General features: G+C 39.0%; 2 protein-coding genes across 2 annotated transcripts; one reads left to right on the plus strand and one right to left on the minus strand.

Moving 5' to 3' along the window:
• Window positions 1–7,463: 7,463 nt before the first annotated feature.
• On the plus strand, window positions 7,464–8,201 carry GCK72_025655 (uncharacterized protein; the record flags this gene model as incomplete). Its single annotated transcript, XM_003106215.2, has 3 exons — window positions 7,464–7,667; window positions 7,723–7,848; window positions 7,893–8,201. The coding sequence occupies 3 exons, from the start codon at window positions 7,464–7,466 to the stop codon at window positions 8,199–8,201; spliced, it is 639 nt and encodes a 212-aa protein (XP_003106263.1).
• A 2,914-nt stretch (window positions 8,202–11,115) lies between these two features.
• Window positions 11,116–13,071, minus strand: GCK72_025656 (uncharacterized protein; the record flags this gene model as incomplete). Its single annotated transcript, XM_003106166.2, has 10 exons — window positions 11,116–11,192; window positions 11,237–11,363; window positions 11,410–11,649; window positions 11,699–11,878; window positions 11,931–12,004; window positions 12,053–12,164; window positions 12,218–12,321; window positions 12,494–12,578; window positions 12,631–12,750; window positions 12,937–13,071. 10 exons carry the CDS (start codon window positions 13,069–13,071, stop codon window positions 11,116–11,118), a joined length of 1,254 nt encoding a protein of 417 aa, XP_003106214.1.
• Between the last annotated feature and the right edge of the window lie 1,196 nt (window positions 13,072–14,267).

A 14,267-nucleotide genomic window follows, 5' to 3' on the forward strand; every position in this document is an offset into this window, starting at 1 on the left:
CTACCGTCATTTTCTTTTTCTTTTCCCTTTTTTTCTTTTTCCATAAATTAACTTTCCTATCCGTACTCATTTTTTCTTTCTCATCTCACATTTTTCTTTCTGTCTCGGATTTCTTTTTTCTATCGCAGCATTTTTAATTATTTTTGTGTCTAGATTATTGAGGTTCGAATAAAGCGTTTTGTTAATAACAATAATAATTAACGGCTGGAAAATAGAAATTTGATTTATTTTCTTACAGGGAATGATTGGGACAGGTAATAAATAAATAAATAAGATGGGAAGTAGAAGTAAACTCTCTGAATCGAACTCCGAATAATACTTTCAAGAATTCAAAAACAAAACAAGTAACAAAAAATACGACTCTTATGCCATTATGCCAAGAATGAGCATTGATCCTCAGTGTTGAGCTCTTCTGGGGTTTGGGAGTACAAGAATGCGGAGAACTCCTTTTCTTTAGTTTCCTCAGCAATGGCTGCGGCAGTAGTGGTGGTAGTAGCTTGTTCAGTCTGAAAACCACATTTGTTGCTATGAGTTTACTTAATTAGACTAATTAGATTTACAGTGGAAGAAGCAGCGGCCTGAGTGGTTGTTGGGGCCTCAGTGGTTGTGGTGGTGGTGGTGGTGGTTGTAGTTGTAGTAGTGGTGGTGGTAGTGGCAACGTCTTTGGGAGAAATGAACATTTTTTTGAGCTCGTCACGAATTTCTTTGGAGAGTCCAGCCAAGAACTTCTTCTCCTAAAAAACAATTATTTGATTTTTAGGTCCTGATTTGAAAATGCACACTTACATTCAAACGGAGCTCTTTCCATTGCTCGAAAGCCTTTCTGGCATCCGGTGAGAGCTCGGAGAGTCTTCTTGCCACTTCAACTTTTCGGTTTTTGAGCTCATCCTCCCATTTGTTGAAGAGAGCTAGCTGGAATTGAATAGTTTTCAAATTTTTTTATAGTTCAGCTTTTTTAATACTTACAGATTCTCCGGTAAGAAGGGAGTAAGCCAATTTCTTGAGGGCTGTTTCTTTCTCCTCGACACTGAGTTTATAGTCAAACCAAACATTCTTGAACTCTTCTCTAACGGTGGAAGAAACATTCTTCAAGAACGATGGACCGCATCTTCCGGCGAAAACTTTGTCGCGTTCCTCGGTGGTCAATCCGCGGATGACGGCTCTGGATATTTGCAAAATTGCAAGGATATAGAATCAGGGAAAATTTACAAATAATGTAAAGTAATTCAAGCTAAAAATACTCACCTTGTTTCTTCATGTTCCTTCTCACATGTGTTTCCCTCGGTGTAGTTCTCCCAGATCTTGGTGATCTTCTCTGCTGCCTCAGTGGGAAGGTCATTGATAAACTTTGGTACTCCACATGGCTTAGTCTAAAAAATTAGAAAATCATAAATACAGAAAATGATTTAAAATCTTACTCTTCTATGCCATGATCCAAGAGGATTGAATGGGTCAGAATGACGTGGTGGGAAAGAAAATACAAGACAAGGAAGGAATAAGGCTACTATCAAAGTTTGCATTTTGTGTGATAAGAAACTGAGAAAAGAGCTGGAGGAATATGAAAAATGAGAGTCTATCCGTCTTCCTCTCCATCTCAAGGCTTTTATAGTGCAACAACAGTCGGCGGTGACTAAAAAACGGATTTCTGTCTGCACCCACTGTCGGAACAGCGCTATTTTTACGCTGCCGTCTCCGTAACCGCCTCCAATAGCAATGTCCGCAAATGTGTGCGAATAAATGCGAACGAATTTAACTAAGACAAACATTTGAGGCAGACGAGCCGGTCACGACCCACAGGCAAAAGATTGTGGACAGTGTGCAAAGGGCGCGCTTTCGCCTTGGCAAGCGGTCAGACAGGGCTCGGCAAGGCTGGTTTCTTTTGACCGGACGAAATGCGGGAAAACGAATATAAGCGCACCTTACAAAGACATGCCAGCGGATGGCAGTGTTCTGTCGGAATTTTTTTCTCGACGGTGGGGAGGAAGTTGAGTTTTGCTCGAAAGTGCGGGGGAAAACCCCAATTTTTTTTGGAATCACTGAAACACTTGGTATATAAGAGAGCCGCATTTCTGTTTGGCAGAAAAATTGGAAACAAAAAAGAGCACATGACAGTTTATCTGCCGAAAAAAGGATATGGTGAAAAACTAAAAAAACAAGTTTTGTCTATAATTGGGGTCAGTTTTGAAAAAGATTAGTATTAATGATAAACTAATGTTCTAGATATCGACATTTGAGTTGTCGTCATGTAATATTTGCGTAATAATAGTTTGTTCTGTAAAAATTTGCAAGCCTAATGATTAATCCGTAAAAATTGTCATTTCATACAGTACCACTCAAAAGGTTATCAACTTTGACTATTTTCAGTGGAAAATGATCAATTGTGACAGTGTATTTCGAGTTCATCCGATGGTCCGATAAACTTTCGCATGGGCTGAGCAAAAATAGTACCTTATTTATATAGTTGACCACTTTTTTGTGGGGACACTATCTCGAAAGTTACAGGTAACCAAACTCCATTTCTCCCTGAAACCGACTTATTTCAGTGCATACCACTTTGTTAACCTGTATCTTTTAAGACAGTGCCTACAGAAAAGTGGTCAACTACAAAAGTGATGTGCTTTTATTTTTTTGTTTAACCCATTCAAATTTGAGATTTAGTTTATCGGACAATATAGTGGAACCGAAATACACTATCAAATTTAGCCAGTTTTCACTGAAAACACATAACCTTTTGAGCGGTACACTACATATTCTGTACTATTATGTTCTGTACGTTTTGTACTATATACGACATAATTGTTTGTTTTGTAAAAATTATCAAACCATATGATAAATTACCATAATTGGTTATTTCATGCATATAATTCCAGTTTCTCAACCTTTTCATGCTTCTGTCTCCATCCAAAACTCAAAATCCCCATCCAAATATTTCGAAACTGATCTTTTTGTTTATTTGATCTGTGGACGTGTGTTCTAGGAATCCCGGAGTGAAACCTTGACCCGGGGAACGTCATATCCCTAATAATCTCTAAGGAATATCAGACATATGACTAATGGTGTCGATCTTTTCCGTATTCTATGCCACGGCATAGTCAAGATAAGGAGATGCGGCGGGATAACAGTCCAAGTCTGGCAGTAAACGATATTCCTGTCATTCGATCTCGATGATCTTCTCTTGGCTGGTACTTGCTTTATTTTGTCTTATTCCAGGCAATGATGCGGTATGTTTTTTCGTTTTCACATAATACCTGGAATTGGAAAATATAATTTTAATAATTTTTTCAGAGAAGCTTCTTCGCCGACTTTGTTAGCGGCAAGGGTCCGTTCAAACAAGCAGACGCAGTAAAATTCTTAAACAAAATGAACATTTTGAACAAACTGCAAGCAGATATTCTTGAGGTGCCTTTCCCACCAGTAGACATTTCTGCAGACGATTTTGAGAGCAATGTTCAAACAAAACCAGATGAAATCCCTTATTTATTCGAAGGAGATATGGTTTTGACTGATGAACAGATGGACATTATCATCAGCAATGTTCGTGACCAGTACTGGGCTCGCAAGTCTCATTTGAATGAGTTTTTGTATGCAATCCGTGGAAAACGATCAATGACTTCTAGTTTATCCCTTCGCTGGACATTCCCAATTCCATATTATATCAATACTGCAACGGGAGGTATATGCAATATATTCAATAAATATTTCTAGACTCCCCAATATAATTTTCAGCCGACACAAACGCTATCCTCGCTGGAGTTGCTAGATGGGAGCAAGAAACGTGCGCTCGTTTTACTAGACAGAATAGCCTGCCATCTAGAGGAAACGCTTTGGAGTTCATTTCCGGCAGCGGGTTAGTCCAAAAAAACGAAACGCATTGTGCTATTTCCTGTCGTTTCCAGGTGTTGGTCTTATATCGGAAGAATCGGATCATCCTCCCAGCAAGTGTCCATCGGTGTGGGATGCACTTCTCTTGGAACCGTTTGTCACGAAATCGGACATGCCCTCGGTTTCTACCATGAGCAGGCTCGATACGATCGTGATGAATACGTTTCGATTTTGACACAGAATATCCAGTCGAGTTATTTGAGTCAATTCTCAAAACAATCCTTCTCTAGCATGGTCGATTATGGAGTTGGCTATGATTACGGATCAGTTATGCATTACGATCAGCTAGCGTTCTCGTCTACTGGAGGAAACACTATTGCCACCCTTGACCCCAATTACCAAGCAACAATTGGGCAAAGAACAGCTCCATCGTTTGCTGACGTCAAGAGAATCAACTTGGCTTACTGTAACTGTAAGGGAAACCTGAAAAATCGTTGAGTGAAACGTATTAAAAATTTTTCAGCGACTTGCTCTAACACCCTTGCCTGCCAAAACGGAGGATACATCAACCCCAATGATTGCAACAATTGCAAGTGTCCTCCAGGATTCGGTGGGCAGCTTTGTAGTCAGGCCGGTACCAGCAGCAACGGATGTGGGGCCGGCGATCTCACCGCAACTAGTACCATCCAGACGATTTCTGCATCGGGTGCCTTGAATTGTAACTATGTTATTACGGTAAGCAATTCATTAATTTTTTTTACGCGGGTCGTCACATTTTCATGCTTCAGGCTCCTGTCGGCGCAAAAGTGTATTTCCAAATGACTGCTGCCACATTCTCCCGCTCCTCTCCGTGTTCTTCCAACTACCTTGAAATCAACTATCGTGGAGACTTCACTCGTGTCGGTGCACGTTTCTGTACCTCCTACCCGACCATCTCCCTTTCTGAAACAAATCAATTGGTTGTGATCTACCAAGGAACGAATGGAGCTCGCTTCTCATTGAACTATCGTTATGACCCTGTAACATTCACCACATCGGCTCCTATCACGACTCCAACAACCACCACTCCCACTACTACTCCGACAACGACTACTACTAGCTGGACTACACCAACTACACCTCCAACTACCACAACTAGAACTACCACTACTACTACTACTACTACTGCAGCGCCAACCACGACTACAAACAATTCTCAGTGCTTGAGCTGGAGTAGCTGTTCAGCACAATGTGGAGGTTGCGGAACTCAATCGAGAAGGTAAAAATATCAAAAATCTTATTTGTCATGAACCATGCTCCATTTTCCAGATGTGGAACCTACGTAGAGACGGTGTACTGTAACACAAACCCATGTTCCGGCGGATACTGCTGCAGACCGTTTTTCTATGTCACTTCATTTGGAGCTGGTTACTGTAGACGCCCGGGAGCCGACACGCCAACTATCACGCGCTACCAGAAGGCTGTTGAGCAACCGAGAAAGGGGTTCTAATTGTTTTTATTTGATTTTATTATTTATTGTGTCACGTTTCTCTGTGAGAAATTTCATTTATTTTTAATATTCTACAGTATAAATCAATGTATTCCTACCTCATTCTCAAAAATTTAAAACCAGGCGGGTCCTATTTCTTTTATCTACCCTCCTTCATAATAGGCACACACCACAAAATCGGTGGCGAATTGAATACATAATAGGCGATATTCCCAAAGGATCATAATTCGGGACAAGAAGACATGATCCAATTTGTAAATCCCATTCTATTACTTCCGTCATCATGATTCAAACCGAGTCAAATCAAATCTCGAGGCTTTTCAGTGATTACTGTCACCACACAATAGAAGTCAATTGCAACAGTGTTGTGGAAAGTTTCGATGTTCATACCCTTATTGAATTTGATGAAAAGAAGTTTCTTTGAAGATTAGATAAAATGAATGCGGCAGCTTGAGAGGATCGTGTACGCAAATACCGTAAGACGGATGGCTAATGAAGTGTCATAAGGGGTATATGTTATAATCTGAGGTCTGAGCTAATGGATGTCAAACAAAAAGGAGATACTATGCAATTATGTGTAATCTAACAACTTACCCAAAGGAAAAAACTGGAAGATTAAAATTTTAATAACTTCCGCTTATATAATGGAAACCAAAAATTATGAAACAGTTCTCAACGACAAAACAATTGAAAGTGCCTCACACATTCTATTCATACATAAATTGGCTTATAACCTCCACATCTCCACCAAACCGAGGCAATCATCAAATTAACTGTTTATCCCGCAAGCAGCTCTTCTCCTCGCCTCCTTTATTAACTGGTGTCCTCCAGAAGTGTTCTGAAGTGGTGGTAGTGTATGGAGTCTTCGGGTTTTTCGGGGGGAATAGAGGAGAGGCGAGGGCCCGAAAACGAAGTTATCGCAAATTTACATTGTAGAGAGGAACCATTTTCAAGCGTGCCGGACCTTGGATCCAACAGCTTTGTCTTTTTCATTTTTCCCTTTTCTCTTTTTATTATAATAATAACTTTTTGTCTTTTCGCATTGTCTTTTGGTGAAGTTTTAGTTTATTGTCTCTTTCAGTTGGAAGGATTACTGTAGCACAAACGTTGTCAAATGTTATTTGATAAAGAATAGCTTTTTGAAATTAATATGAACGTTTTGACTTTTTTTAAATGTATGGGTTAAGTTTTCGAAGAATATCAGATTTAAAACGATTTTAGAAAAAATAACAATTTTCTGCATTTTGTTTTGTTTGTTAGTTTAAAAATATAACATTCAATTTTGAGACGTCAGTAGCCTTTCATGCTTAGGTTTCAATAAATTCGAGGGATACAGTTTTGGAGTCATCCATTCCTAAGTATCATAACTGTCTTCCATAAATGATGACGTGTTAACAAAACTGCAACATACGTATCAAAAAACTTGTCTTGTTATTACTTTCCTGTTTTACAGATTTGATATCATAAAAAAAGTTTTTTTTGAATACGAAAACGAAACATTTGTTAGTGTTATCACAGTACCATAAGAAATCAAACAAACCGATTTTCCACTAAACTTCAAGAAAACATTCGAGATTTTTTTTTCTATACTATCAAAAATATTGGTTGGATCTAGGCAAGAACACAATTGCTTCAGTGAACACACATATTTGAAAGTTTTTGTTTTTTAAATTAAGAAAAAAAGGAATCAAATTTCCGCTTCGCTCCACCAAAAGTTTATATAGATTATGCATATCTGACCAACTGATCATTTTTTGCATTGATAAAAAGTGCATTCATGTCTGGGTATAATATGGATACCAATGTATCGAACTAAGCTCTCACCAATGTATCCATTTCTTCTCTTTTACCGTATACCCGAACTCATTTTGGCTCCGCCTACTGTCTCCTTTCTATTTGTGCGCCGCCTCTTCTTGGCCACTGAGACGAGGGAGGACACGCATAATATAGCACACGTCTCTCTTTTCTTTTTTTTTCGGAAATTTACCATTTCCTCATTCAGGTTGTCTTCTCTGGTTCTCTTTACTTTATGAGTCGTGTTTCCAGTTTTCAGTTTACATACAACCATCCCATTTTCACTTCATACTCGTCATCTTTATTTTATTATTTTTTCTTTTCCCTGTTTTTCAACCAAAAATAATTTCAGAAGAACATGAGCGATCTTTCATGTCTATATCCCACACTGTTATGCACTGAAACTGCCAAAACTTCTTATGATGAAGACACCACATCTGTTTCGTCTGGGTTAAGCCCACCTGGATCTCCACTAGACTCTCAGACATCACTGGATCATGTAAAACGGCCAATGAATGCATTTATGGTCTGGAGTCGGGGACAACGGAGGAAAATGGCACAGGTACGTATTTAGAAACAATGCTTATTACTAGATGTTAATTTTTATCTTTTTACAGGACAACCCAAAAATGCACAATTCTGAAATTAGCAAACGTCTGGGTGCAGAATGGAAGCAGTTGTCAGAACAAGAGAAACGACCGTTTATAGATGAGGCTAAACGACTTAGAGCTCTACATATGAAGGTAAGAATTCAGGATTCAAGGGTTTCCTATAATCTCTCCTACAGGAACACCCCGACTACAAATACCGTCCTCGCAGGAAGCCAAAATCATCAAATCTAAAACAGCAGCCCCGCCTCAATATTGCTATGCCAGCTTTAACGCCACCTGCCCTATTCAACTACTCCTCTGCATTCGATTCCTTGAAAACCCATGACCTTTCTCAATACTACTCAACATTTTTCCAATCTCCAGTACTATCCACTGCTACATATGCTCCATACAATATGATGGCTGCGTATGCACGACAAGCAGCGGCTGTAGCGGCTGCTAGTCAAGTTTCAACCACTTCAACCACAACTGCGCCTGCTACTTAACTTGCTGGAATTTTAAGTAAGTAAATTCAATTCAATTCCTTCCATTCAAAACTTCAAAAATCTGAAAATGTTTTGTTTCGCAATAAAAACATTAACTGGTCGGTCACCTTGTTTCCGATCGACAGGTCACCAAAAGAAACGCGTTGAAGTGTGAACCTTTTTTCCTCCCGATTTTTGAATTAACACCAATTCTGACTCGCTAATTTGTATGTGGCCCCCGGTGTATTGTGCACCTCGCGCACTTCCTGTTACGCACACATTGTTCCTTGGCAAATTTCTTATTATTTTCACACCGTGTGGATTTTCATTCTTGAGTCGTTTCCACTGCAAAGAAAAAAGAGAAAAAACTTTCGAGATGAATCAAAAGGAATGAGTGTATCATGCGCGAATAAGTCGAATAAAAAAGGGGCTTTGTGTAGAAGTATACTGTTTACTGAATGATTGACACCAGTCGATTTGTGTGCAGTTTGGATTGAAAGATGTGCACTGATTCTCTCATCTTCTTCCCCCCTTTTTCGGAGAAAAGACAATAAAAATGACTCATGAATGGAATCGTCTTTGTTGATAATGATGAACATTTGCATATTCCTATAAAGTAGAACTCATTTTTCAGGCTTGCTCAACCCAACGCCCCCAAAACACTACTTAAAATTGTGACAGTGAGCTGAATCTCCATAACAATGCCATACAGTTTGTCTTGATTCTTGATTCATAATTTTATTATACTCAACTTGTGCAATTTTTCTCGAACTTCTCTCTTGACTTGTATAAAATATTGAAACATGATTTTTTGACTTTAATCTATGACTCAAAAACTCAAAAAACGCGCCATTGTGTTTCTACAATAAGAAAATGTCAGCTTATCTGTTTGTAAGTACTCAAAAAGCTCTTCCCCTAGGAGGATACTGTATTTTTTACGGTTGTTCAGATTGTGCCTGCCGCAAATGTGTACAAGAATAAATAGGCGGCCAATGTAATGTTAGCATTCAATTTTTGTGACTTCTATTGTACAAATTCAATACAATAGAATGAATTGTTCAAGAACAAACTTCCAATTCATTGTTGGTTAAATCGAATGAAAAGAATCAAGGAGAAGAGAGGGAAGAAGGTATTCAACAACTTTTACTCCTCTTCTCCTATTCTTTCACTGACATTGATATTTACCATTTGCTGTCACCTCTTTCAATTGACGGCCAATACACCCATGGAGTTTCATTTTTTTTTTCGGTGACTGTGTTGTTGCCGAACAAAGAGAACAATGACCACACTTAAAACGCCTAATCAAATCGGTTCACACGGAAAAAGAAACAGTGAAGAAAGAGAAACAAAGTTTGAAATTTTTCACGGTCACCTGTCTTTTTGAATTCAATGAATGGGTTTTGGGTCAATTATGAGAATTGTGTTTATAGACAGTTTTCATGCAAAGTGTAAGGGGCAGATGAAATTAGAAAAATGGTTATCACAACCAAGGGTGCTGGATTAAACCTTTGCAGACAAACATTTTAGAAAATGTTTGAAATACATGGAATCCACACACATTGGGCATTCGAAAACAACAACTACCAAGAAAAATTTGTTTCTCACCAAAATTTGATAGCATTTACGATATTTTACATACTCACATTAGTTCTTATTTTGCGATGTCAAGATAACGTGCTTGTACTGTTTCAAATGAATATACATATTTTTATGCATTCGTACATGGGAACAAGTCTTATTCTTAAAAATAAATTGTTCAATTCCGGGAATTTCATATTCAATTTAATACTTCAAATTTAATGTTATAAACTGAAAAGTGTTCTGGGATACAAAACTCACACGAATTGGATACGTGTTGCGGGCCGGTCGAGAATGACCATTTTACTGTCACCGCTCTTTAGCCCGGCGCACTGCACAGCTGCAAAAATCCATTGGGCCCAAGGTAGCTCAAAAATATATCATTCGTTGTGATCTTGATTTAGGCACAGTTTCAGCCGATAATATTCTGTTTGAAGATAGTTTCGCTCCGGCTCGGTTTGCAAGTTTGCTTCATTCAACATAAATTTTAGGAAAAATATAATACCCAAATCTTTGATACGAACTGAAATGCTACGTCATCAGTCTAAACGTACCAATTTTCTGAGCTACCATTTAATATTCCTGGTGGATGACAAACTGTTCTGCAGTTCTGTACCGTTAGTTTTCACCTGAGAAGTGTTCTGATATCTGCTTAACCATCACTATAGATGATTGCCTCTTTTTTTGAGATCAAAGCTGATTTTGTCCTATTGCAATACTAACCGTCTATTGAAATTTTTATAAGATCATGATACTTTTGAAAAATGCAAGTTTGCTTCCAATATATTTTCTCAATTCCACTTTGAACACTCATGGTTCCATTTGCTTCTCTTTTTTGTCTCAAGGTAACACATAATTGTTCTCATCTCATCTAACGGAAATTTGAAAGAAAGACATACCAACACAATGGTAATTATCGTATTGCCTCGCTTTCGCAACGTAGTTTGCTGACACTACTCACCTCTTCCTTTTTTCTTCTTTTCAATACATTTAAAACGAGTATTTTTGCATGGAGTGCACTCTCTCCTCTGTATTTCTAAGGTCAGAACAAAAACTAAACAAAATAAAAGAGGACTGACTGTCAATCATTTGACATGGTCGGGTTTAGGAGGAAAAATGAGAAATGAGGGTCACTTGTTTGAAATATATTATTGCGGTATTATTGCGGCGGGATGTAAGAAAAACATTTATTCAAAAAAAGGGTCTAACAGGCTAAATGAAAAAAAAAAACTACAAATCAGCAACCATCAAATTGTCATGAAAAAAGTGTTTAAGGTGTGTGGGTGTGTGGTAACAATACAAAAATTGGGAAATGAAAATGTAAAAAAAAATAATATGAGAACGAGGGATTGGGAATTTACAATTCCTTTCTAGACTTCTTTCCCTTTTGAGTTGGTGGTGGTGCTGGTGGCTCTGGCTCATCATCATCGTCGTCTGGAAGAGATATTGATTAGTTTTATTGGGAGATATTAACCTACCATCAAGAGAAATAGATCCAGAGAGAATTTGATCGATCCATGATTGAACAGCCTCGAAGTTGGAGTCAGAGTGCTTCTTTGGATCGTCCAAGTTGACTTGAGACATGTCAAACCAGATTCCTTCTTTCTGAAACAAATATTTGATATTTTCATTTGAATGGTGAATAACAAACCTCCGAAATATCAATAAGTCCGATTTGTGGTCCCTCCTCAATATCAATTCCGAACATATCCTCCCAGACATCAACCATCAGTGGGAACTCATCAGGGTCCACAAGAATGATCTCAAGAGTTCCAGCGTGTTCAGAGTTCTCATCAGCAATCTTGTCAAGAAGTTTCTTCATGGCTCTTCCCTCACGAGTCTCCTCATCGACGAATGCCAAGATCATCTTCTCCTCCTCTTCTGGGTCTCTCTAAAATATGTATAATTGTATGCAGAAAAGAATTCAATAAGTTAGTTACCCAAAGATTGAAGTAGTTGTCAAGTGTGAGTTTTTGCATGACTGGCTCTTTGTTCTTCTCCACCCACTCCTCGAACTCCTCCTCGGTATCAGCGGAAGTTGGGGCGAAAAGTGGATCTTCCTCGAATGGTCTGCGCATCTGGACCTCTCCAACTCTCTTGAGTCCGACCTTGCGTGCCCACTGAAAAAAACTTTGAAAGGTTAGCATTCCAACATTTTTTGAAATTTAGTACCTTAGAGGTGACAACGGCGAAGAACTCAATCTCTCCCATAAAATCTTCAGCGGCCTCTTCGAATTCCTTGAGAGCTGAAATAACACTTTTATTAGTTGTTGTTTTTTTCCAGATTGACTCACCAACAGATCCTGGCTCGAAGTATCCAATAATACGGACACACTCGTCATCCATGTTCTCAAACTCTTCCAAGTCGTGTTCATCATTGATAATGGTGACTGGATCGTCTGGGATCTGGAAATTAAATGTTAGTATTAATCTAACGGAGAATTAATGGTGAAACGTACGTCCATCAACCAGGAGACAAAAGTTTCTGGATCACGAACTCCGTTGTACTCGATCTTGTACCCGTCCTTATAGACATGAATGGTGTCTTCTCCTTTTTCAACTTCTGAAAACTATATGTTTAGAAATTATTGATAAAGAAAACGTCTCACTGCAAAAGACCGTCATGCAATAATCCTTTCGTAGTAATTAGCCATGGCAGATTGCTTAAGCTTCAAGTTATGAATTTGTTAGTCAGAGATATGTTCATGCACTCCATTACAATCATTTTCACTTACCCTCTTGCTTTCTCAAACGGTGTTCCTTGGTGGTGTTCACGGTGTAGAAATTGTATCCTCTCTTGGTCATGATTTGAGCGGACAACTGGAGATTAGGAAGTTTTCTCAGTTTCTCTTATCTCAAATCTTTGAAATACCTGAAGGAAGCATTCGTACTGGTCGAGCTCTGAATCATCCTCCTCCACATCATTGAAGAAAACCACCGACTTGGTGTCCTCGGCGAAAACAGTTCGGTTGAAGTTCTTCTCGGTCAGAACCTGAAATTATCAGGATAAAAGTTTGCTTCTCTCGTTGGCAGTGAAATTTGAGACATGGGTTCAGTAGAGTCGGGTGACGAAAGAGATACAAGTTCCGAGACAGGTCAAGTTTTAAGGAAGAAAAATATAGTGCTACTGTGCTACGTCAGTCAAAAAGATTTTAAAAATTAACTTTTTTATTCTCACCTCAGTTCTGTCGAATCCGTCGTACTCGAGATCTGGATATCCTAAGAACATACATTCCAAGTCCTCGTTCTTCGAAATCCCTGCACTTACGAGGCCAACCACTAGCGCTAGGCTAGCAAGTTTGATCCAAGTCATTCTGAAGCCAAAAACTTTTAGTAAAAAAAAAGAGGAGAAGGGGAAGAGCATGGAGATCTTATTGTCCAAAAAAGAGAAACGAAAAGAAAAAGCGATAGTTGTATGAAAAGGACCCGCGAAAAAGTCAAAGGGTATCGGGAAAGATAGAAGAGGAAGTCTTCTTCGCCTAGTTGCTGGAGGCAGCTGCATTGGCACTGATGTTCTTCTCTTTGATCGCTATTCTTACACAATTCCACTGCCACATCGCGTCCCCTCCTTCCTTCCCGACGACGCCCGTGTCGTTGTAAAGGGGGGAGCTGCGAATAAGCTTGATACAGAGGTAGAAAGGGCTAAACGGAGAAGAAGGCTCCTGAGGCGCTTTTCCTCCTGTGTGACTGACTTTACACAATATTTGTCGAGATGAAAACAAAAACTACGTGAATTGGGAGAAAAGGGAAGAGTGGGCGATGAGATTGGCGGTGAGGTGAAGAGTGTGCCGCCTGTTTGTATGTGGGGGCAATTGGCAGAGTTCATCTTTATGAATCAATATGATAAGCACGAAACAACAAACTTTTTTATTTAGTTGTTCGGTTTTCGAAAAAACGAAAACTTGACGAGCAAAAGTTATGAAAGACGGGAGAATGATCTCAGATTGAGCTTTGCGAGAATTTCATGACAGGACGGGTCAATAGTACTGGAGGCTAATATAAAAGTCACTGGGCGAAAAGTTTTGCTATCCACTTTCTCTGGGATCCGGGGGTATAATAAAGCGGGTGGCTGACTAACGCAAATCAAAAAGTAATAACTTGTTCCGCCGTGTCATATTTCTCACCGAAAACTTTTTATAGTTGCTCATCCGCTGCACTGCCCACACATCTGGCAAAGAATATATCGCTGGCATATTGTTTTTTAAAAGCACAAGGACAGGGACAGAAAGACAGAAACCCGCGCTTCATAACTGACGTCACAATGATAAAAATAAATTGTGCGGCGTAAAAATTTCGAAATGGTGAAATCAATCAGTTACTATAACTAATACTGCCCCCCTCCGTTTTTTTTCCAATGAATCTGCAAACATATCACCCTTTATCTCGGGAGCACAATTTATCCTTCTCATTTATTTGCGTCTGCGATTGCGTCCCTCGCATCACTTGAGGCGACACACAAAAACTTGATTTTCAAGGATTGATCAGCAAATTTCTTTTTATCAGACAGTA

This window comes from Caenorhabditis remanei, chromosome X (genome assembly GCF_010183535.1).
Source record: "Caenorhabditis remanei strain PX506 chromosome X, whole genome shotgun sequence".
In the NCBI taxonomy this organism is placed as follows: domain Eukaryota; kingdom Metazoa; phylum Nematoda; class Chromadorea; order Rhabditida; family Rhabditidae; genus Caenorhabditis; species Caenorhabditis remanei.